This window comes from Mustela nivalis, assembly GCF_964662115.1.
Source record: "Mustela nivalis genome assembly, chromosome: 2".
Taxonomy (NCBI): domain Eukaryota; kingdom Metazoa; phylum Chordata; class Mammalia; order Carnivora; family Mustelidae; genus Mustela; species Mustela nivalis.
In genome coordinates, this window is record NC_139021.1 from 16784708 (window position 1) to 16809866 (window position 25159).

Consider the following 25159-nt stretch of genomic DNA (forward strand, 5'->3'; position numbering starts at 1 on the left):
CTCACTGCATGTTGAAGAATCCATTTCCAAAATGTCATTTAGCTGTGAGGTTCGAGGCAGACAGCTGGAGGCGACCTGTCCGTTTTGGTCCCTGGACGCTGCTGTTGTAACAGGGAGGAGATGCAGTAGAGGTTTGGGAGTGAGTGGAGCGCCTTTCTGAATTCTAAATGGTCCCCAGGAAATGACATCTGCCAAAGATGAAAAGTCCCCAATTTCTATTCTGGGAAGAGCACTGTCCCCATTCTAAGGGCAGGGCAAGGGCAGTTATGAGCTGAAGTTTCGGTGACATATTTTAAAAACACCTTTAGCTAAAACAAAGAGCCAACAAACAAACAAACCACTATTTGGGATAGAGATCCCAAATGTTTCTTGGACAAGATTATGAGAACTCCCCAGGGCCCACCCCTGGCAGCTACCAGCGGGGGCAGGGCCTCATGGCGCCAACAGAGAGCACGGGAGAACCAGCGAGAGGCAGGCTGCCCCTGCAAACTTCCAGAACCGCGAGTGGAGCAGGGTGCCTCCCCCTGTTCCTTGATCACTCTCATCTCAGAAGTTTTACTGGTCCCTCGGCTATGTTTTCACCATTCCCCCAACTCCTATGGCTTTTCAGTGAAGACACCCAGGTCCTTTTTTCTATTTTTCAGCCCAGCTAGAGTCCTGACTGTTCCTTTCTACTCCCATCACAGGGTCCGAGCTTCCAGGAGTCAGGCCCAAACTGAGTTACAGGGACTTATTAAGATGCCTTTTCCCTGGTCTTAGGGCTGCAGCTAATGGTTTTAACTCACAGTTTTAGCTCAATGAGTCATTAAGACTGTTTGGGGCTGATTACCAAATGACTAATTTGAACGGGTGTGAGGACATGGGATGTGAGAGTCATCATCAAACATCTGAAGGGCTGTCCTGTGGCAGAGGTAGTACAAGTAATCTGCGTTTGCTCCAAAGAACTGTTTCTAATGAGGGAGTTTAAAAAAAAAAAAAAAGGCATATTCAATTTTACGTTACGAGGCAGAGCTTGTAAATAAAATACTGGCAGAAGTGGAATCAGGTAGGGAGCTCGCCAGCCCCGAACATTCCGGCAGAGGCGGGATAACCGGCATTCACTACAAACACAGCTGATCTGATACTGGTTCTCCAGATCTTTCCACATTTGAGATCTCACTGTCCCTTGTCTATCATCTGTCCCCCAAAAGCCGTCCTGCCCCTGGCTGTTTACTTCCTCTTCCGGAAGGGCCATGGTGTGAACATCACTTCTCTTCTAGCACCGAATGGTTCCCTCTGCCAACAGCTGTGTTTCAAATACTGGCTGAGCAGAAAAATTTTAAAACAAAAATCCAGCTTCCTAGTTCCTATCCTAGATCTGCCAAAGTAATCCACTGTTGGTGAGGTCCTTAAAAGGGTTTTTTTAAAAAATCTGCAATTTACAAAAAAATAATAAATGCTAATAGTAACACATTTGAACACATTAAGAATAAAGCAAAAATTAGAAGTTTCTTTCCTGTACTTATTGTACTGCAACTTATTCTTATTAATGTAATGTATTTTAAAGCCCCAAAGGTGATTCTTATTAGTTTAAATCAGTATTTATTTGCTGAATTTGTATTAAGAGTACAATTTTAAAAAGGTACAAACTAAAATTCTTCCGTTCTAACCCCAGGCACCAAGTTCTTTACCCAGGAGGTGAGCCCAACAGTAGAGTTTCCAGGTCATTCTGCTGGATAGCCAGCGTGGCAGACAGGACGTGGCCCACTTCCTGAGCCTGGCACTGAAGGTCCCTATCCTCTGTCTTCTCCAGTGACATCTCTAAGTATCCTGTACATGAGCTCTCTCCAGCTGGTCTAACAATCCCCATGGCAGGCAACTTTCTTCCATTGATTAATTACATCTAGCAAGTTCTGTCCTATATGAGCAGGGTTCATGGAGGCTGTGGTTGGGGAACCCACAAGAATCATAAAGGAAAATTCTGTGTGTCTATGTGCATGTGCATGTGCATATTTCTGGGAAGAGTCTCAGAGAGGCCCACAAACCATCAAAGGCTAGAAAATGGTGCACTGGAACAAAATTAAAGACTACCTGGTCTATAATGTTGTCATTTCACAAATGAGGAAACTGAAGACCAGTCACCAATTCTGAATAAATCCATGACTCTGGCCAACTTTACTTAAACGCCTGTGTTCATTTACCATAGGCTGGGACTAGGACTCAGAGTTCCTGCCACCTAGTCTGGGATCCCACACCACACCGTGAAATCCTCCCTCTGAAGTGTGCTCCCCGATGCTCCAGGCCTGTCCTTTTTTTTTTTTTTTTAAAAGACCCAGTAATTAGAAACCTGGTCCCCACCTGGTAACAGCCATGTACTCATGTCTTCTTTTAAAGTAACAGTTTCATTGAGATAGAACCCACATGCCATAAAATTCACTCTTAAAAGTGTACAGTTCAGTGTTCTTAGTGTGTTCAGAGTTGCACGACCATCACCACTAAATCTAGAACATTTCCGTCACCCCAAGCTCCCCATCAGTAGTCACCCTCCCAACCCTGTGAGACTGCTAACCTACTTTTTGTGTCTATGGATTTGCCTGTTCTACACATTCCATACGAATAAAATCACAGGATATGTGTCCTTTGATGTCTAGTTCCTTTGACTTAGTACAGAGATTTCAAAGTTCCTCCAATTTCCAGCATAAATAAGTACTTAGTTCCTTCTTATTACCAACTAAGTTTTCACCATGTGGCTCCGTGTTGATCCATTCCTTGCCTGATGGCTCTCCAGGCTGTTTACACTTCCCGGCTATTATGGTAGCAACGCTGCGACTTTCCTGAATGGGTTTTTATATGGACATGTTTCCCATCTCCCAGGTACACAACTGCCGGGTCACATGACCACTTCGTGTTTGACCTTCTGAGAACCTGCCGGACTATTTCCCAAAGTGGCTGCCACTTCACACAACCTGCAGCACCATCCCCTTTTCTCTAGGACCCTTGTCAACACTCGCTGTGTTGGATTACAGTCACGCTAGTATCTCATTCTGTTTTTGTATTTTTACATTTTTTTTCCCTCATGTGGCTTTTGGTTTGTATGGCTCTAGTGACTGATGAGGTTAAGCGTCTTTTTATGTGTGTACTGTGCCATTTGTACCTTCGTTGGAGAACGGTATATTCAAATCCTTCGTCCATTTAAAACTGCGCTAATATCATTTTATAGGACATGACTTTTCAGTTACAATTTAAGTTTAGGGACCATGGATTTTAGGGGTAGCAAGGGCCATTCACATTGTCCAGAAGATCCTGTTTTCTAGAAAATAGTAAGAATTTCTTCCTCACTGGTAATAAAAATTTGACACTAAGCAAAATTTTTATTTATTTTTTAAAAAGATTTATTTGGGGGAGAGCATGAGTGTGGGGAGGGCAGAGGGAGATGGAGAATCTCAGGCAGACTCCCCACTGAGCACAGAGCCCACTGCGGGGCTGGATCCCAGCACCCCCAGATCATGACCTGGGCCAAAATCAACAGTCAGACACTTAGCCGACTGAGCCACCCAGGTGCCCCCCTGACATTTTAAAAATTTTAAATAAATGACCTGCCCCTGGCAGATTCTTACCAGTTTCCTACTTCCTGGTGCCTCCATTCTAGGCCCTGAGGCACAAACAAATGGCGCTCGCCGCCAATCAAAAATCAAAATGCCGTTTTCCTAATTACAGCTGATTATCTCCCAGTGTTAAGAGCAAATGACTGATTTCACTTATACACCCTGATTAAGAAAGTGACAAATCCGTAGCCCTTTGCCTTTTGAAAAATGGATGATTATTAGCCAAATTATCTCTCATTGGTGAAATTTAGTAAAGTTATAAAAACAGGCTGCACGGTGGGAAGACCCAGCGGGAAGGTGACTGAAGACAGAAGGGGAAACTTCTGCTGCAGTTTCCTCCTTTTTCCTGTTTCTAAAGCCACAGCTTCTCTAACAGCCTCAAGCATCGTTTCTGTCTAGAGGAGGGGGGAGTGTGAGAGGGTCCCCCGCAGGCAGCAGCTCCCCTGCTTACTGCCTCTTGGGAGCCACTGGGAAATACCTGCTTTGTGCAGAGTGACTTCGCCTCCCTCCCTCCCTGGGGGTGGTCTGCGGGACCCGAATCTAGAGCCTGAGAGCTAATGACGAGTTTCAGAAGTACGCGTAATTCAATGCCAAGGCGTCTAACCTACGTTTCTACTTTTTGAATGTGTGAATTACAGAAGCCAGGCACACAGCGACATTATTCACAGACGCCCAGAAGTGGACACAGCCTCAGGGCTCATCAGCTGATGACAAATGGATAAATTTCAGAGTGGAAGGTGTCTGCAGTGGACCACTGGCCATCAGATGGGTGACACGCTGATGCCCGGACGAGCCTCAGAACGTCGCGCCACGTGAAAGAAGTCAGACACAAAAGACCAGAGGATGTGATTCCATTTATACGATGTTTCCTGAACATTCAAATCTATAGTGACAGGACGTTGATCCGAGGTGGCCAGGGGCTGGGAGAGAGGGGAGGGGAAATGGGGAGTGACCGCAAATGCATAGAGGGTTCCTTCTGGGCACTAAAACCGTTCTAGAATTGATTACAGTGACGGTTGCACAACTCCGTGAATATATATGTATTTTTACATATGGCAACTTAATACCATAAAATCGTATGGCATGTGAATTATTTATCAGTAAGACTGTTACTAAAAAAGGTTAATCCATATACAGTAAAAAAAAAAAAAAAAAAAAAGACTGGAATGATGCAAAATGTAGTAAAATAAAAATTCATTGTAACTGCATTTGATTAAAGAATTCTAAGTAATTTAGGTTTTCACAGTTGATGCCACTGCAAGTCCGGCACCAAAACCTGACAGTTATAGTGACTCTGCTTGCGCTACTTTGCTATGCTGTTGTTTTGAGGACCAGCTGTTAGCGAAGCACACATTTTTGCCAAAAGAAACTAGAAGCGCTTTGGGAGCAAATCATATTCTCATAGATTAAGGAGGTTAACCAGGGAATAAAACAGAACTACACAGCGTGGGTGAGAGTTTTCTTGATCGGAGTTTTTAAAAACAAACATACAAACAAACAAACAAACAAAAAACAAGTCCTAGCAACCAATGAAAAGGCGACTAGTGGTCACCTTTTAGCTGAGCATTGACGTGAATGACGTACACCTTGGGGACTTGTAACAGCAGAGCACACTCAGTGACGGGTCTGTGACAGCACGGAGAGAAAGGCACTCACGGACACTCACCTTTCCTGTACGCATGTCCGGCATGTTCTAAAGCATCATTTGTCTCTTTCTGTAGAAAGCACTTTCTGGATGCATCTGCGAGAGCCGAAGCTTTCTTTTCTGATTTCAAATGAAAGTCTTTTTCTTTAGCTTCCTCCCACTAAATACAATAAACGAAAGAAAAGAAAAATCACCTAAAAGTTGGGGTCATGGCGGTTTCGACAGTGGAATAAGCCCCATCTGTCTTCTCTACCCCACTTCCTTTGGGATTGCCATGGCACGCAGGATCTGTTTGGTTTTAGGGTAAACTGAGTGCCTGCCTTGGACCTCGAGGGTAGAGGCACTTCTCACGTGCCACCCATGAGGACGTCAGCGGACCACACGGCACACAGACAGGAGCCCACTGTCTTTGAAATAACAAGTCCTTTGAATACATGTCAGATCTTGTGGGATTAAGCTCGTTTTTAAAATACATGACAACTGTCTTATTTAATTTGAACCTATCCCTTAATAAAATCTGCCCAGCTCCAGTACACGTGCTGACTACAGGGACATCGAGGAATTTCTATGAACCCCGACTTTCTTTTCCCTAAAGTGAGAAAGTGATTATCTTGAAATTAGCCCAAGGGTAACACAAATAATGCAGTTAAGATATCCTACAGCTCCTTAAGTTCGTCGGTGTTCTATGCTACAACTCTTGCATCCAAACACACATGTAATTTTTATGTTATAAAAATGCTAATGCATGAAATAACAAAACTTAAAGAATCGTTAGGGCCAGGAAGGACCACAGAAATCCAGTCCTTTCCTGTTACTGAGGAGGAGAGAGAGTCTGAGTGATTTCAAGGCCACACAGTAGTCAAGCTTTAGAACCCGGGACAGCAGATACAAAGATGCACCTCTGTGTACCAGGAAAAGCCCTCACAGTGATTCTGAGCCCTCCCGCAAATACACCATCTCCCCCTCGTCCAGCAACACCTGACATGGCACAGTCGGGGGCCAACGTCAGGAATCCTCGAAGACGTGGGCCTCCACCATGACTTTCCTGGGGAGCCTCAGTGGGCATCGCCCCCACTGCTCCCTGTCCTTGACCCAAAGTGTGATCAGACAGGGCCACGTGTCCTTCAGCTGGGATAGCATGGAAATGAAAAGAAGAGTGACCTGAAGGAAATACATTATAAAAAGCTTTTGGGAGAGGGGCACCTGGGTGGCTCAGTGGGTAAAGCCGCTGCCTTCGGCTTGGGTCATGATCTCAGGGTCCTGGGATCGAGTCCCGCATCGGGCTCTCTGCTCAGCGGGGAGCCTGCTTCCTCCTCTCTCTCTCTCTGCCTGCCTCTCCATCTACTTGTGATTTCTCTCTGTCAAATAAATAAAATCTTTAAAAAAAAAAAAAAGCTTTTGGGAGAGACAACACAACAGAGCAGCGTGAAGAGGAAGGAACTAGGCCCAGTTCTCTGGTTCCTGATCTCTCCCTAGTTCTTCCGTGTCCTCAGGGAAGTCTGCGTGTCCGTGATAAGATCTGCAGCGTGTGGGCACCAGAGACGCTCATGGGATCAACCGGAGGGGACATCTGTGTGACGGGACATAAACTCCTAGTTGGCTCCTCAAATCCTTTCATTCTTCTTTAGGAAAAGAATTCTAATTTTTGTCATTTGATTATGTAAACTTTCAAAAAAAAATTTTTTTTAAGATTTTATTTATTTATTTGATGGAGAGAGATCACAAGTAGGCAGAGAGGCAGGCAGAGAGAGAGGGGGAAGCAGGCTCCCTGCTGAGCAGAGAGCCAGACGCGGGACTCGATCCCAGGACCCTGGGATCATGACCTGAGCCGAAGGCAGAGGCTTAACCAGTACCCAGGGGCCCCTAAACTTTCAAAATTTAAATGAGGAGTAACAAAAAAATGTGTGACACGATTCTGACCTTTCTAGCTTCCTCCCCCATCATCGCGTCTACTACTTCTGTTTCGGTCCTTCTGTTTTCCCGAAGGAGTCTGGCCACTTCCCGGTAACACTCGTGGCGCTGCAGATCATCACATCTTTGTTTACGTAGAGCCTCAATTCGCCAGTCGGCATTCAGACACGCTTGTTCAGCTTCTGCCAAATTTTCTTCAATTAACTAAGAAATATTTGCAAATTTCAGAAACAAGGTCAGACTATATAGAAAATACAGTATATCTGTTCAATGCATCCACGTGTCTAGGGTGGTTTTTTGTTTTTTGTTTTTCTTTAAGATTTATTTATTTATTGGAGAGAGAGAGAAAGAAAGAGGTCGCAGCAGGAGGGGCAGAGGGGGAGAATCTTAAGCAGACTCGGTACGGAGCCTAGGCCAGGGCTTGATCTCATGACCAAGAGATCAGGACCTGAGCTGAAACCAAGAGTCAACCTTTAACTGACTGAGCCACCCAAGCACCCCAAGGTTTGTAACCTTGGTTGCACATTAGAATCACCTCACAGTGTTTAAAGCAAACTGTGGTGTCCAGGACCCAACACAAACGAATATATCAATCCCTGGGGTGGCAGGATATTGGAACTTTTTTTTTTTGAAGATTTATTTATTTGACACAGAGAGAGGGAGAACAAGCAGGGGGAGAAGTAGGCAGAGGGAGAGGGAGAAGCAGGCTCCCCACTGAGCAGGGAGCCCGATGCGGGGCTCGATCCCAGAACCCTGGAATCATAACCTCGTAACCACAGTGCAAACCACAAGTTAATCAAAGGGCTTTATAGAAAAAGTTGGAGAATTGGATGTCTGCAGGGGACTTTGAAAAACTCTGATAGATTCCTGGAACCCTAAAAGTCTATGTGCAAGGCGGACGCTTAACCCACTGAACCACCCAGGCGCCCCAAGGATACTGGAACTTTCACAAAGGTGGTTCTAAGGCATACATAGTCAAGGTTGAGAATTTCGAGGCTAAGCAATGAGTGAGATTGAACAATCTCCCCCTTTCAACCTTTTGAAAAGGAGTCAGAAGAGCTCATTCTTACAGACTGGACAAAAGCCTTCAAAGAAAAATAAATGGTGGGCTATTCTGGGGGGAACCCTTAAGGGACTGTGGTTGAACAGAAGGGAGGGAGATCTTACACTATTCCTGGCTTTTGGACCAGGGCCAGGCCTGGCCGCAGACCCATTTAGCATTTTGCTAACTGGGTAACAGAGCAAGTTCTTTCCTGAAGTTCCCACATTCTGTTTCAATTCACTTAAGCCAGCGTTTCTGAAAGGGAGCTCCGCAGATACTCTAGAAAGGAAGTTTGGGAAATTTTCTTAAAGAGTCACAATGTACCATATCCTCAAATGTGGCAGGGAAAAAACTCAACTTTAAATAGCACTTCCAGGGCGCCTGGGTGGCTCAGTGGGTTAAGCCGCTGCCTTCAGCTCAGGTCATGATCTCAGGGTCCTGGGATCGAGTCCCACATCGGGCTCTCTGCTCGACAGGGAGCCTGCTTCCTTCTCTCTCTCTCTCTGCCTGCCTCTCAGTGTACTTGTAATTTCTCTCTGTCAAATAAATAAATAAAATCTTTTAAAAAAATAAAAAATAATAAATAAATAAATAAATAAATAGCACTTCCAACACTTACTTGCCATCCCCATTTTACTGAGTAATAGTTATTAATATTCTACAGAATATACTTTGGAAATGCTGGCTTATATACCCAGCGAAGACCTGATGTTTTGCAACTAATCTGCTCAGGGACAATTTCTGAGACGTAACATAGTAGGTCAGTACCTCTAAAGTTACCATTTCCCTTGTATTTTCTCCTAAGTCTTTAAATTCTCAGAGAGTATAAAAGACACATGTGGTGTGAGTAACCTCTAAAACTAATGTGAGATTCTAGGAACTGTGATCACTGAAGCAAAGAAATCAATTAATGCAGGTTTTAAGTTTAATCTTGAATTTCTTCTTTTAAAAGGATGACAGAAGCAGAGGGGCAGGGCAGGGGAAAAGAAATGCTTCATAACAGGATGACAGATGGAAATGTCCCCCTCTCTATATATACTAAATTTCCCATATTTTTACCTTCTGAGTTTTTTGGTTTTGAGTCTGATCTGTTTCTATCAGTTTATGAAACATGTGTTCTTCAAGATCCACTTTTCGTCTAAAGGCATCTGCATCTTCTCTCATTTCTTTTGCAACAGCTTCCTGATTTCTAGTAAGATTCTGTTAAAAAAAAAAATCAATTGTAAAAAAAAAATCACAAATCTATATAATAATGCTAGAACACAAAATGGCACTTTTTTCCCCTAGAATACTAACACACAAATAAAAAACTGTTACCTGATTTTCAAAGTAAAAAGTAAACAGCAGTGACGTCACTGAAAACACAAGAAAGGACCCCTGAAAATTCTCTCATCCTAAAAAGTATTGAGAACATGGAATGACCAACTTTTTCAGAACTCCGGAAATTCACTAAAGGCTTGTAGCAATTTGGGGCGCATTTACTCATAAAAATGGCTGAATCTTGGTAAGAAGAGTAACCCTTAGGGCATTTTTAACTAGCACTATCCCAAGTTTCACCCCACCCCTAAACTCTTCATTAGGCTTGAAAACCAGTAGCCTGACAGCCAATGGGAGGGGGGAAAAATGGAGTTGGAAAAGTAGAAAACTCCCATTCCCAGATGACTGTCACCATTTGACCTATGCGGTAGCTCTGGAAGAACCCATTCCCAAGGTTGTCCTTATTTATCCTCAGAACTCACTCCTTTGAACAGCCTTTTCCCTGGGGGCATTTGCTGAAAAAACGTCAGAGCAAACTGCTGAGTATCTTGGCTGCCTGAGGTAGGGGACCACAATACAAACCACAAGTTAATCAAAAGGCTTTATAGGAAAAATTGGAGAATTAGATGTCTGCAGGGGACTTTGAAAAGCTCTGATAGATTCCTGGAACCCTAAAAGTCTATATGCATGTGTAAGGCTGTGCACTTAGCAAGGGTTATGTGAATGCTCAGATCCGAGAAGGTCCTGAGCTGTCCAGTCTGGTGTACTGAGGTACTGCACGGTCAGGAGGCAAAGTGTAAGACAGAGCTGTAAATTACGGAGCTAAGTACTGAAGGCATGCCCCAACGTAATGCACACAGAGCCCACCGGCCAAGACTAGAAGCTTACTGGTTCAAGGCAAGTATGGAAGTCTCTGTCTGGTTACGACTTTAATTTCATTCCCTAAATTAATCTTTACAGAATTAATTCAGACAAGCCACTAAGTAAAGAGACAAGAAAACCCTGAGGAAGGGGGAGAATCTGATTTTCAGAACTGCCACACTTCACTATTTAAATATCCCGTTTTCAACAAAAAATTACACAAGATATTAAAAACCCAAAGTATGGCTCTACGTACTCTGAGTAGACATTAACCACATGTTCTCCAAAGAAGATACAAGAATGGCCAATAAATAAATAAATAAATAAATAAATAGCACTCCAATAAACATAGGAAAGCATCACCACGTGGACTAGCACCATTAACCATTAGAAAAAAAGCAAATCAAAACCACAGGATACCACTTCACGCTCAGTCATAACGGCGATAATCAAAAGGACAGATTATAACGATTGTTCACAAGGATGTGGAGAAATTAGAATTCTACGCTCCTAGGTACAAATATAAGAAAACTGAAAATACATGTTCAAACAAAAAGTTGTACATGAATGTTCCCACCAGGACAACTCATCAGAGCCGAAAGGTGGAAACACCCCAAATATCTACCAATTGATATTTGGATAAACAAAATGTGGTCTTATCCTTACAATGGAACATTATTCAGCCACAAAAAGGAAGGAAGTACTCGCTCATACCGCTACAGGGACAAAACTTGAACACAAAATGCTATGTGAAAGACGCCAGGCACAAAAGACTATACATTGTATGATTTCATTTAAACAAAATGTCAGAATAGGCAAATCCATCAAGACAGTATATATGTGGTTGCCAGGGTCAGGGGACTGGGGATGGAAGTGCTAATGAGTACCGTGGTTGAAGAGAAGGAGAGCAAACAGTATTCATGAAAATTTAAGTTAAAAAAGCAAAATATCAATTGTGTGTACTAAATAATCTCACTTATCCTTATTAATGATATCAGTAGTTACTTCTCAATTTAGGGATTTATTTCCACTTTTCTCATTATCTACTGGTAACATAATTACCTTCATAATGGAAAATAAAAATGTTTTCCAATTATATGCAGAGAAGATATATGTATGAAGAAGCTTATAGCCACAAACTGTAAACCACTTAAACATCCAACAATAGAAAAAACATTTAAATAAGTTACGGTTCGTTAATATCTATTACGAATGACAACTACCAAGATATGTAGTCATTTGCAAAAAGGATTTAAGTAAAAAAGAAACGCAGAATATAGAATTTTAGCTACTCCATAAAGAGGTGCACATTCCAATGAAAAGATTAGCCCTTGACTCCCCTGCCTGATAAGAGTGTCTTTGTAGGCCTGGGCCCTTGGGCTCTGCCAGGTAGTTCGTGCTAATCACGAGACTTCTGGTAGGAGCCACAGGACGCACCGTATCAGCCTGACCTCTCAGAGCAAGTAAGTATTGTGCGTCCTGCATGCCTGCGGGACTGACGCCTGATAAAACCCCGGATGTTGAGACTCGAGTGAGCCTGCCTGTTGGCAAAACTCGCCATGCGCTGTCGTGCGTCTCTCCTGGCAAAATCAGGCGCCGTTTGACTCCACTGGGAGAGGACAAGGGGAAGCTTGTGCTGGTCTCTCCTGGGCTCTGCCCTATGTGCCTTTTACCTTTGCCGAGGCGTTCCGTTGTTGCTGTTTAAGTAATCTCTACACCCCTCACGGGGCTCAAACTCATGACCCCGAGATCAAGAGTTACGGGCTCCACTGACTGAGCCAGCCGGGCGCCCCCTACCTTCCCTGAGTTTATACTGTATCCCTTTGATGTAATAAACCATAACCATGAGTGTAACAGCTTTTCCTGAGATCTGTGAGTCCTTCTAGCAAATCACTGAACCAGAGGGTAGTCTTGGGGTCTCCTGTCACTGACATATAGACATTAACTCATTTAATCATCACAGTCTTGGCAAGGATGGTCCTAGGCCAAGGAGAAGGTACATGTGCCTGAAAGAGAGATGGAGACAGAGGCTGAAACCAGGGTTCTAGGAGAGGAAGGGGATGGAATCTGGATCAGAGGTCAGTATGTGCTTATTTGTTTGTGCTTCATTTTTTTCTTTTGTTCAAAAAATTTTTATTCAAATTAGATATATATGGAATATTGGGCATATATTTTCGATAGAGGTCACCACAATATTGTCTGTTTTCTGGGATATAATTTGTTTACAAATAGATGCAGTTAATCAAACTGATGTTGAGAGCTAAGTTTGGCAGATAAAGTATTAATTACTAAAACTGATGAAAAAGCCAGGAGTTGCACATCTGAATCTAACGAACCTGATAATGTTCAGGAATTTATAAGTTAGTTTTGTTAAGCAGGCTTGGTCTTCTCTAACCTGTTTGCTTAATAAATACTTTCCTCAGAAGAGGGCAAAAATGATAATGATCCACAGGAAGAAACTCGGCATTGCTTCTGGGGCATTCCTGCCCAAAGCACATAAGGTGAACCTTACCGTGAGGAAACAACAGACAAATGCTGAGGAACACTACAAAATACCTGGCCGGATTCTTCAAAAATCAATGTTATAAAATACAAAGACAGACTCAGGAGTGGGGCCAACATAAAGGAGACTAAAGAGACATGACAACTGAGAAAACAGATTATCTGAGATTTTCTTTTGCTCTAAAGGACAGTTTTACCACAACTGATAATATCTGAATAAGGCTTATACATTGGATAACAATAATGTGCTCATTTCATGATTTTGATCATTGTTCTGTGGTCATGTGATTAGGATGCCTTGGTTTTAGGAAATATATGCTGAAGCATTTAGGGGGAAAGGGGCATCAGGTTTGCAACTTTCTCTTAAAAAGTTCAGAAAAAAAAATGTATCTACATGTGTCCAGGTACATACAGAGACAGAGAAGGTTAATGCCAATTTACCAACATGCTAATACCTGAGAATCTGAGAGAAACCTATTTGAAAATTCTTAGTATTTTTCTTGCAAATTTTCTGTTGATTCTGACACCATGCCCCATTGGGGCTACCACCTACCTCTGCCAAAGAAAAGACAGTAAAAAGTAATCTTAGGTTTGGTCCAAATGAATTGAATCTAATTCAAAATCACAGGAGACTGAGCTGCGGTGTAAATTGCTGGCTCAGTTCTAGAAGTCCTTCAGTATGGAACTTAAAAAGTGTTACAGATATGAAAGGATGCCATAGGTTTTAAATCTTTTTGAATGTAAGTAACAATCATCTGTTACCTGTTACATATTTGCAGTTCTCACCAATTTCGAAGTCTCACTTTAAAAGAGGGCTGAAGGAAGTGAAAACTTATGGTTTCCATGTTAAATGAATGAAGAACAAAATGCTTTTTCCAAATAATAAATATTTATATTAACAAAATTCCTTTCTCCAGCATCGTGGAAGCTAAATTATATATTCTATGTAGGTCCTTGATAATCTATTTGCAGCAGATTCAAATTTAAAGTCCTTTACAGCTCTTATCTGATTTACCTTACTTACGAAGATCCTTATCAAGTACTGGGCTAATTTTGTACTCACTATCACACGGATATAGGAAAACTTAGTAACTTGGTAGAAAATCATGAAGCAAAATCTGGGGCTTACATCTGGTACCTCAGACACTAGACTAAGTCGCTAAGAGAAGCATGAATTAAAGAATTACAACAAACTGTACGTTCAGACATTTTGGCTACCTTACAATCCTGGATGACACTATATTCTGCTTTAAAAAAAAAAAAAAAAAAAAAAAAAAAAAAAAACCAGGGGAGCCGGGGTGGCTCAGCGGGTTAAGCTTTGGTCCTGGGATCGAGCCCTGCATCAGGCTTTCCGCTCAGCAGGGAATATGCTTCCCCTCTTTCTCTGCCTGCTTCTCTGCCTACTCGCGATCTCTCTGTCAAATAAATAAAATCTTTAAAAAAACCCCACAAAAACCAAAAGAGATGAACATTAAGTCACGAATAAATACAATCTAAAAAGAGTTTGTATAAGCCCTGCTTATCTCATGCTGCAAATAGGTGATTTATACCTTTTCATAAAGTCTTTTTTGTGATTCGAGTTCCAGATGTCTCATTTCCAGGTCTTTCGCTGTAGTAGCAATTTCTTGATCTCTCATGTGTACCTACGGCCAAACAACAAAGTGTGAACACCAGAAACAATATACAAGATAACATCTCTTCAACAGATTTAGTAATCTTGTAATCTAAACAACCCACTCGGAGTATTTAAAATAAAAAGTATTGGGTTTTTGATACCAGAGTAATTGATGGCTTATTAACATTCACTGTAGAATCTGGGAATAAAGACTGAGTTAAAGTTAAAGCTTAATTTTCTAAAAAGGAAAGTACAATTACCATACGCTCATCTACCCAGGCTGCGAGAACAGATGGCAGTTCTCACCACACTGTTTCAGCCAATATTATGAGTTAGAAAAACTTGAGCAATTTAAATTTGTGGTGGTTAAAAATATAGAATGTTTCTTATTAAATATGATATTATTTAATGTTCTTTTCGATTAAATGACTCTACTTAAAGAAAATTCTTTTTAAAGATTTATTTATTTTCTTGGAGAGCAAGCGAGCGAGTGAGGGGGAAGGGCAGAGGGAGAGAGAGAATCTCAAGCAGACTCCCCACTGAGCACAGAGCCTGACATGGGGCTCGGTCTCAGGATCCCGAGATCATGACCCAGCCGAAATCAAGAATATGTTGCCCAGTCAATCGAGTCACCTAGACACCCCTAAATGACTATACTTCAATAATTTCAGTATGGCAACTAGTAACTCCAAGTTCAAGGTGCTCTGCTTGGACTCAGCTAATTTAAAGTTCACCACTCTCCAAATTTTGATTACTTGGAAGCTTCTCACTCTTCTCCACTAGAGGGTTCAACTAAGGCCCTCTTTAAGTAGACAAGAGAATCCTAGGAGTGGTCTTAAATACTTGGCTGCCTAGAGTCCCCATTTTGTAGGAGTGACACGTGTTTCAGGAACAGAACAAAACAAACTATAACCCCATCTTACGCCATTCATTTATTCAGCACACATATAACGACTGCGCACTATTTCATCCGTTACGTATCAGACATTGTAAAGATCAAAGATCACAGGATTGAATACCTATCTCTGGAGAAACAACAAGTAAAGATGAAAAGACAGTGGATGCACAAGAAGGACAAACACCTGAGAAGTAAAGAAACCACTGACTGGCAACCAGTACAACTTAAGGAGGTTACTGGGAGAGCGGGCTAGCTCCAAGTGAGGATGCTCAAGTCCACCAAACGAGAATAATAAAAATGCCAGTGGGCAGAGGAGAGGTTTGGCACCGTTCATCATGCTGTTCGGGACTTTCAATGAGAGAAGCTCTTCTGCTTATGGATTTTTAGACACGCACACAGCTTAGCGCCAGGGCAAACCCAGCTCAGCTCCGCTGACCGCTAATGGGCGTGCGCTGACTCGTGCGTGTCAGCCTTCCTGCTGGTGCCTGCGCTGCGAGGAGAAAAGCTCTGGCAGTGGAGCAGGTCCGAGCTGACTATCAGAATAGGGAGATGAAGGACAGGAGGCTGGAAGGGTAAGCAGAGGCCAGGTCACGCGAACTGAAAGGACTTTACAGGATTCTTTGACCAAAAAAAAAAAAAAATGCTTCTATCTCAAAGAGTTCGGAATCAAGAGGTCAGAGTTCTAAGCCTGTATTACTCTGGGAGAAGAACATATGCTTTTCTAGAATAATGAATTATCAGCCTCATTTACTCAGTGAGATTGTGAAAAGGAATCACAGCTTTCAAAAGCCGATTTAAAATTGACCAGCTTTCAACAAGACAAAAAGTATTATCTCGTGCTGTAGCAGAGATGACAGATTTCTAATACAAATGAATTCAAAATACTTTCAAAGACTGAAAAAATACTCAGTGTTTTACCAAAACTAGGTTTTAAACTCCCTAAATTAGTCTATAAATTCCATGCAATTCTAATAAATACGCTGTTAAGATGGGGTGTGGCAGGGGTTCAGAAAGAAATATACGATTCTCCAAGTCTATTTGAGATGAGACACATCTGAGCAAAGAATGCAGAAGAGGCAGATTAACAGTGGGGACGAGGCCCAGCAGTGAGATGACGAAGCTGTCGCTCAGGGGGCTGCTGGCTTAGGAGCAGACAGCGCTAAGGAGGAGATAAGACATACACGGGAATTTAACACTGAATAAAAAATCAGTTGGCAAATGACTCTGTTAATCAACAAATGGGTGTGACCGTTCCAATAAAGCTGTATTTATGGATACTGAAATATGAATTTCATGTTTTTAAAAATGCCACGTAATATTCATGTCATGAAGTTATTATTGTTGGAGTTCTTTCAACCATTTAAAGAGTCAAAAAACCAGGGGACCCTGGGTGGCTCAGTTGGTTAGGTGGCTGACTCGTGATTTTTGGCTCAGGTCATGATCTCAAGGGTCATGGGATTAAGCCCCGTGTGGGACTCTGAGCTCAGCAGCGGTTCCGTTTGTGATTCTCTCCCTCTGCCCCTACCTCCACTGACACTCCCTCTATAAAATAAATAAACCGTAAAAAAAAGTGATGAGTAAAAGTTGAGGTGTACTATAAGTATAAACTGACCTCTAGATTTCCAAGATTTAGTATAAGCAAAGCGTAAAACATCTCACTCATGATGTCTTTATACTGATTACGTATTTAAAAAATTGGGAAATACATTGAGTTAAACAAAATGCTATTAAAATTAGTATCCTTATTTTTAACACATGGCTGTGAGAAAACAAAACTGCCTACGTGGCTCACATCATATTTCCACGGATATTGCTGCCCCAAATGGCACAAACAGCCCACGTAAGTTGGTAAGAAAAAATGTGACAGAAAACTGACGAATGATATGGATATACAATTTACAGTTCTTGTACAAACGGAAGGTAAGTAACCGGAGAGATACTTAACCTCACCAGCAAGAAAAAAAAAGACAAATTAAAATACACAACTTCCACCTATGAGACTGGCAAATATTAAGACTGATGTACTCCCGAACTGACTAGGGTATAAGCAACCTTCTACATACACTTAAAATAATGACTTTGGTGGGTTCACTTTTGGAGAGCAATTTGGCAGATCTTGGAGTGTACTCAACAAAATGACATGTGCAGGTCCTCAAAGATCTGCGCTCAGACTGTATAACCTGGCACCATCTCATATAGCAAAGTACTGCCGACAACCTTGATGTCCCACAGCAAAGAGTCACTAAATAAACCATAACACAGTTACACGATGGAATACTATGCAGCCGTAAAAAGAAAAAAGTTATCATCATTTTTTTCAGTTTATTTTGGGGATGAAATGAGAGAAAAGTAAGGAAGGTCCATTTTTGACTCCATGTATTTTATAATGGAAATTTTCTGATCCTGGCCAGGTGCAAATTTTTATAAGAAAAGAGCATTTCCCCTACTTCACAGTTAATGGTTCACTCATACTTCTATTTTTAGAGAAACAGTCACCAAGGACACCGGCCAAACTGACTCATTTTCTTGGCATTTCTAAAATGGCTAGCTATCAATGAAATTTGAAAGGGAAGAGGAAAGGCTGAGGCTAGCCGGTGTTCCCTGCGAATTCCAGCGAGGACACTGAAGTTGCAGGTAGGAGAGTAAATGGAGCGAATGTGTGAGCGGTAAGACATGGACTGTAAACCTTTCTCTCGATTTCGTCGTCCAGTCGTCTTAGTTCCATTTCACGCTGATCTTGCTGCATCTTGAGAAAGCGCCTTCTTGTAGCATCTTGTAAGTGCATTTCCTTGACTTTCAGCTCTCTTTTCACAGAAGCAAGTCTAAAATACAAAATACATCAAGAGGAACACATAGACACATTGCCCCATAGAGATGTAAGTGGAAAAGTCACACGTTTCACAACAGTGAAGGACCTACCACTGACGAGGGCACACCTCCCCGAACCCCGCCCCCCCGGTGAGACTATGGCATCACACATGCAGGGCGAAAGTACCTATGGCTGCCCTTGTGGAAAGGACAAGGGTCCACACCAACTGGCTCTTCTTTTCGTATTTAAAAGTTCTAACAGGTCTACTCAGATCATTTCAGTACAATCAATACCCTGTATCTTTATTTAGTACAAGGCTAATTAATGCTCCGTTCAGTAGTTGTGTTTTACCCTCAACAGAAATCAGTTTCATAAAAATCCAAACAAGAGTAAAACTCAGTAAACACTCACAGAAGTGAGCTTCCTGACAATTAGGCTTCGTCTCCATGCTCATCCCATAATCTTAATTTAAATATTTTGCTATATTTTTGCTATATTTTGCTATATTAACATATTTTATTGCTTTAATTGCAATAATTGCTTATTAACATAAGCACCAAATACTGTCCTCCAAATTGTGAAATCCAAAACGAGATAATCATTTTATGCTTCAATTTTCAAGTCATACAGGTAAGTTTACAACACAATTCTAAAAATTCTGCTCCCCTAAAGGGGATTTATCCAGCACTGTATTACAAAGCATTTCTGCCTACTGTAAAATAATGTTTCCAATAACATCCTCCAAGGTACATGAGACTTGTCTCACTTCCAAATAATCAGTGCAAAGGAATATTCAGCATAGTTTCAGAATTACCTTGCACCATAAGCCAATTCTTTGAAGTGTGGTAGATGCAGATTTTTTACTAGCTTAAATTTTGTTTAATGGAAATGCCACAGCTGGGTGATGCTATGTATATAGAAAAGAAAGAAGGTAAAAATTATTCAACTAACGCACATGTCCAGATTTTCTCAAAGTGATCACACACACCTCTGTCTTTGCTGTATCATCTTCTCCTCCTCCTGTAAGAGCAGTTCTCTCCTCGTTTCTTCAGCTTTACGAAGCAGTTCTTGTTTTTGGTACCAAGCTTCGTCTTCAGCTCTCTGCTGGTCTACCTCAGCTTGCATATCTTCAACCATCTGCCTGCAGCAGGGAAAACTTACTATTCTATCCGGACACAGACAGGGCCCCAGTATGCGTACGTGATTGTGAACAGGTAAGTTGCTATTTGCCTTTCGCTTTCATATTCATCTCATAAAAGTTGTAGAAAGCACTGAAAAGGATGTCCTATATAAGTCCCAAAAAGTGCAAAGCAAAGAAATTCAAGCAAAGAAAAGTGAGTAATTTAAGTCCAAGAACAACCAAAACACAAAATGTACACCTGATTAATGTCATTGTTTTACTTCTACAAGCAGGAATTACACATCCTTAAAGATATTCCCAGCCTTCAAACTCTGATTTTACACAAATACTTAGTGATTTACGTGTGCTTTTCATAAAAAAATTCTGTATTTCTTTTTCTAAGATTTTATTTATTTATGTGACAGACAAAGAGCATAAGTAGGCAGAGAGGTGGGCAGAGAGAGAGAGAGAGAGAGAGAGAGAGGAGGAAGCAGGCTCCCCGTGGAGCAGAGAGCCAGATGCGGGCCTCGATCCCAGGACCCTGAGATCATGACCTGAGCCGAAGGCAGAGGCTTTAACCCACTGAGCCACCCAGGCGCCCCCTGTCTATGTTTCTAGCAGATTTTGTTCCTAGCACACACAGAGCAACTATCCATGATTACCTCTCCCTCAGGTAGTCTAACTCATCGTTCCGTATTCTTTCTCGCTCCTGTGTCTGATAGTCCACGATAAACTTGGGATATTGGTTAAAAACTGGATACTGCCCTTTCGTCAATGCCGCAAAGACGTGAAGCATGCTGTTGGGATGAACCTCGGTAGGAGTGGTATCCATGAGACGGTAGACTTCTCTAATGACAACACTTATATCCAGGTTATTCCGATGATGAAAAAAATACTGTAAGAAAACGCTGTGTTCAAATTGTGAGTTAGCTAACAAAGCAATTACAAGGTAGAATTAAAACAAGGTAGCTTAAAAATCTTGTCTTTCTTTCTCTCTCTTGTTTCTTGGCAAACGCACTGGAGTTTTTCTTAAGCCAAGTTTTAAGATGAAGAGACAATTTCATGTTTTCAAAGTCTAAAGAATTTCAAAACCAAACTTCTGAAATAATACTTTTTAAACTTTAACTCAAACCAAAGGCCTCCTTTGTATCAGAAGAACACTGCAACCAACAATGGCGCACTCTCTCTCTCTCTTTTTTTTTTTTTTAGGATTTTATCCATTTATTTGACAGACAGAGATCACAAGTAGGCAGAGAGGCAGCCAGGGACAGAGGGGGGAAGCAGGCTCCCCGCCAAGCAGAGAGCCTGATGTGGGGCTATGATCCCAGGACTCTGGGATCATGAACCGAGCTGAAAGCAGGGGCTTTAACCCACTGAGCCACACAGGCACCCCGGAGCACACTCTTCTGCTCAGATTTTTTCCTTGCAAAATCCCAAATAAATAAATTTGAAAATAAATTAGCTTGATTCGTTAAAAATATCTGAAATGTTTCCACATTACCTTGTTCTGCTGGAAGGTCCAAATTCTAAAATATATATGAGTGAGCATCTTGAGAATATTAAGGATAAATGAAGTTTGAAAGGGGCGCCTGGGTGGCTCAGTCTAAGTATCCGACTCTTGATTTTGGCTCAGGTCATGATCTCGGGGTGGTGAGACTGAGCCCCTCGATGTGCTCCATGCTCAGTGGGGAGTCTGCTTGAGATTCCTTCTGTCCCTCTCTCTCCGCCCCTCCCCACCCACTCTCTCTCTCAAACAAATAAATCTTTAAAAAAAGAAAGACTAGAAGCACCTGGGTGGCTCAGTGGGTTAAGCCTTTGGCTCAGGTCATGATCTCAGGGTCCTGGGATAGAGCCCATCATCGGGCTCTCTGCTCAGCAGGGAGCCTGCTTCCTCCTCTCTCTCTGTCTGCCTGCCTCTCTGCCTACTTGTGATCTCTCAATCTCTCTCAAAAAAATAAAATCTTAAAAAGTTTGCAAAAAAAGAAAAACTAAAAACCTTGAAAAAAAACCACAAAGTTTGACAGGAACCACAAAAGAAGTAACAAACCCAATTCATCCTATCCACGAAAAGAACATCTCTTCTTATTTTTTTTTTTGAAGACTGTATTTATTTATTTGAGAGACAGAGATGGAACATGCGCGAGTGGGGTGAGTGGCGAGTGACAAGCAAGACCCCCCCCCCAACTGAGTGCAGAGCCCGACTTGAGTGGGGCTCCATCCCAGGACCCTGAGATCATAACCTAAACCAACTGAGTCAGACACTTAACCAACTGACCCTGTCCTTTCAAAAACCTCCTTTAGCACTTTCTTTCAAGTAACCTTCCTGCCACATCTCAGAATTCTCAGAGTAACCATTTCTTGTGGGTAACAGGCAGCCAGACTGTCACAGACTGGATGGGTCACTGATAAAACCACACGCAGAATTAACGATGACTCAGCAGGTAAACATCCTAAAACAGGCAACAAGCACTGAACTACAGTATTACCGCGTTTCTCTCCTGAAGCTTCAACTTTTAAGATAAATGGTGTGTGGGATAGCCCGCTGGGTTACTGACCGATGAGGTCAGAGGGGGCATGTGGTACACCTTGCTCTCCACGGCGTTTCTCCCACCTGGCACCAGTACCGGGCATGCAACAGGTACTCAATTAATGCACTGATTCTTCAGTGGAAATAAATGAAAACTCGAGACCTGCTACTTAAGAACAAGGATATTTACCTCAAAATCATCTTTAAGACTGCAGTTGAGCAAAGGCGCTCTAGAACATATGTTGTAGGCCACGACAGTCATCAGGAGGAACGAAGGATGGTTGGAAAAGACATTATCAAACAATTTTAGCCACTCTTCTCTGGTTAGTACTTCCGAAAAGATGGTTTCAAGAAGAGGCCATGCATACAGCTAAAATAAATAAGGAAAACTTATTAGTTTTCTATGGAAAAGTCATGAGTCCTTGCTAATACTCTCTTACATTTGATGTAGCTGTTAAAATCATTATATTCAAAACGATTATGAAAAGAACTACCTTAATATGGATGCTTCTTTATAGACTTTTGGGAAAGCAGTTTAATGAAGAAGAAAATGGAATGCTATTAAAAATACAGCAGGTAGTATGTTCTTTTATTATATTCTTTCAAGAAATTTGTATTTTTTATACCTGAGCCAATGTTAGTTTCCAAAATAAGTCATGTTATCCTAAAACCACATACTTCTTACCTGGGAAGTTATGTCATGAGCTATGTAGTGCTGAAGCAGTTCTCTGTCGTGGAATGCCAGAACATTCTCTATCATACTGAGAATGTTGATGGGAGGATTCGGGAAATATTCAAACCAGTGTTGGCACCAATTGACTATGAAGAAAAAAATGGAAATTTATCTTTACCATCTCTATTATCAAAGGACTCAGCAGTTCTTACATATATGCACTCTAGGTCCTCAATATGTCCATTAATAAAGAAAACATAACAACTCTTTAAGTTCTAGAACTTTTGATTTTACACTTCCATCCCGTTAACGTCATATTTCAGGCTCATAAAATTGGCCAATTTCTTCAACTGAGCGCAATCAATGAGAGTGTCCATTAAAACAAACAGAACTTTCCAGAGTTTTCCTGATCTTCCCCACAGGGCACTCTGCTTCCGTCTTCTCCTGGTTAACAAAATGACCCTCCTACAAAAATTTCCTTCTTAAATCATTAATTGTGATGAATGTTAAGTGACAACCTCCTGAAATCTACTCAAATTCATACTTAATCAAAACTAGAAAAGTTTATAAGAAATGTTCAAAATTACTTTTTTTTTGAGACAGAAAGGGGTGTGGGGGTTGGGAGAGGGAGAGAGAGAATCTTAAGCAGACTCCATGCCCAATGTGGAGCCTGATGTAGGGCTCTATATCATGACCCTGAGATCATGACCTGGGCTGAAACCAAGAGGGGGATGCTTAACCCACTGAGCTACCCAGACACCCCCAAAATTATATCTTACACATCAACACAAACACATAAAAACAAACAGGCATGTATCATATTCCCCATCCATTAAATGTTAAAATAAACACGTTCCTATTACTAGGACAAGAGTGACTGCTCTACGGCCATAACAAGTAACCACCAGAATTGGTTTTAAATCTAAGCCATCGATGAACAACTTATTCAGTAAACCTAACTTTGAAAACCCAACCAGTGACTGAGGGATTCTCTGCAAGTCAGCCAGTGGAAAGCGGAATCCCTTCTGCTCATGATGTTTCTAAAGCTCGCATTAACTCACTGAGTAACCACCCTCAAAACATTCCTCAAAAACCCTGGTGAGATCAGTTAGTTTCATTCAATGAACTATGCCTAATCACCATAGCTGTCCGTAATAATTCAATTCGGATTTTTATTTTGTTTCTTTAAAAGATTTTATTTGACAGACAGAGATCACAAGTAGGCAGAGAGGCAGGCAGAGAGAGAGGAGGAAGCAGGCTCCCTGCTGGGCAGAGTCCGATGCGGGACTCCATCCCAGGACCCTGAGATCACGACCTGAGCTGAAGGCAGAGGCTTAACCCACTGAGCCACCCAGGCACCCCCGGATTTTTATTCTAAACACTGAATTATGGTTCTGTCCTTTGACAATACGATCTCCTTTCTCATATTAGCAAAAGACTTAGATGGGCAGAATTTTGGATTACATCTGGTTATTAAAGGGCCTACAAGTTCTAGAAGTCAATTCTTTATTAGTAAGTAAATGTGAGTTAATAATTAAGGCATAAGTAAACTCTTACAAAAACTAAGTTTTAAAAGAAATTATTTCAGCTTCTTTAACTGCTGCTCTTAACTTTAAAAGAAAATTCCAGTTCAGCAACACCTGCTATGGGTCTAACTGTGTCTCAGATACTGCTAGCCCTAGGAATTTTAAAACACCACACACACACACACACACACACACACACACACACACACACACACACACACACGAAGCCCAGATTTTTACAACTAATCTTCATTAAGAGAACACTGTTCTCAATTAGGCATGAGGGAAACCCCGCTTTATACATAAGCAATTGCCTTCTCTTCTATTCTGCGTGGTGTCACCGCAGGAGTGTGTGTAGAAGACCCAGACACAGGACTGAAGGAGAACAGGATAAAGACAAGTAACCGGGGCAGGGGGAGGGGTGGTTCCTTGATTTAACCGGAAGAACCCCCTCTTGGTCATACAAGAGACTGTAAAGAGCGCTTCAAGATGACTTTTTTTTTTTTTTTTAAAGATTTTATTTATTTATTTGACAGATAGAGATCACAAGTAGGCAGAGAAGCAGGCAGAGAGAGAGAGGAGGAAGCAGGCTCCCTGCTGATCAGAGAGCCTGATGCGGGGCTTGATCCCAGGACCCTGGGATCATGACCTGAGCTGAAGGCAGAGGCTTTAACCCACTGAGCCACCCAGGGGCCCCTCAAGATGACTTTTATAAACATATTCCAAATTATACATCAAACGGACTATATTCCTTCAGACTTTCTCCCAGGTCCCAACTAGACCGTGAACCCAAAAAGCTGAACAGTGGTTTATTGCGAGCAGTGCTAACATTCAGTCGGAGCCCAGTAAGTGCTCCTTGAATAAAACTGGTTTAAGACCCTCGATGAAAATTCCCAGCTACTCATGCTGGCCCTGACGGATCTCCTAGATTTAAATCGGGCCTAGAAGAGAAAATCAATTCCTTGGCACAGAACCATATGCCAGCGATATAATAAGATTTTACTGGAAATAAAATATAGTTTTGCACACTTACCTACTTATGAACAGCTTTTCTTATGATAAGACATCATTTGGCATTTTAACCATTTTTGAGCTGCAAATCAGTGCCGTAACTGAATGCACAATGTTGTGCAGCCATCACTATGTGCAAAATCTTTTCACAAACAGAAACCCTGTACCCATTTAGTAC

The 25159-nt window shown here is 41.8% G+C and overlaps 1 protein-coding gene across 9 annotated transcripts in view; it reads right to left on the bottom strand.

The window, feature by feature from the left end:
- The window catches only part of TBC1D31 (TBC1 domain family member 31), a 68708-nt gene that overhangs the window by 2041 nt on the left and 41508 nt on the right, over window positions 1-25159 (bottom strand). For all 9 annotated transcript variants that reach the window (XM_082721748.1, XM_082721749.1, XM_082721755.1 and 6 more), the window contains 10 exons: window positions 22457-22590; window positions 21962-22141; window positions 19907-20139; window positions 19113-19265; window positions 18002-18137; window positions 14353-14445; window positions 9242-9382; window positions 7150-7344; window positions 5251-5389; window positions 6-101 (listed from right to left, as the gene is read on the bottom strand). In XM_082721748.1, the coding sequence (XP_082577874.1) occupies window positions 6-101; window positions 5251-5389; window positions 7150-7344; window positions 9242-9382; window positions 14353-14445; window positions 18002-18137; window positions 19113-19265; window positions 19907-20139; window positions 21962-22141; window positions 22457-22590 (1500 nt within the window). The remainder of the gene's footprint in view (window positions 1-5; window positions 102-5250; window positions 5390-7149; window positions 7345-9241; window positions 9383-14352; window positions 14446-18001; window positions 18138-19112; window positions 19266-19906; window positions 20140-21961; window positions 22142-22456; window positions 22591-25159) is intronic.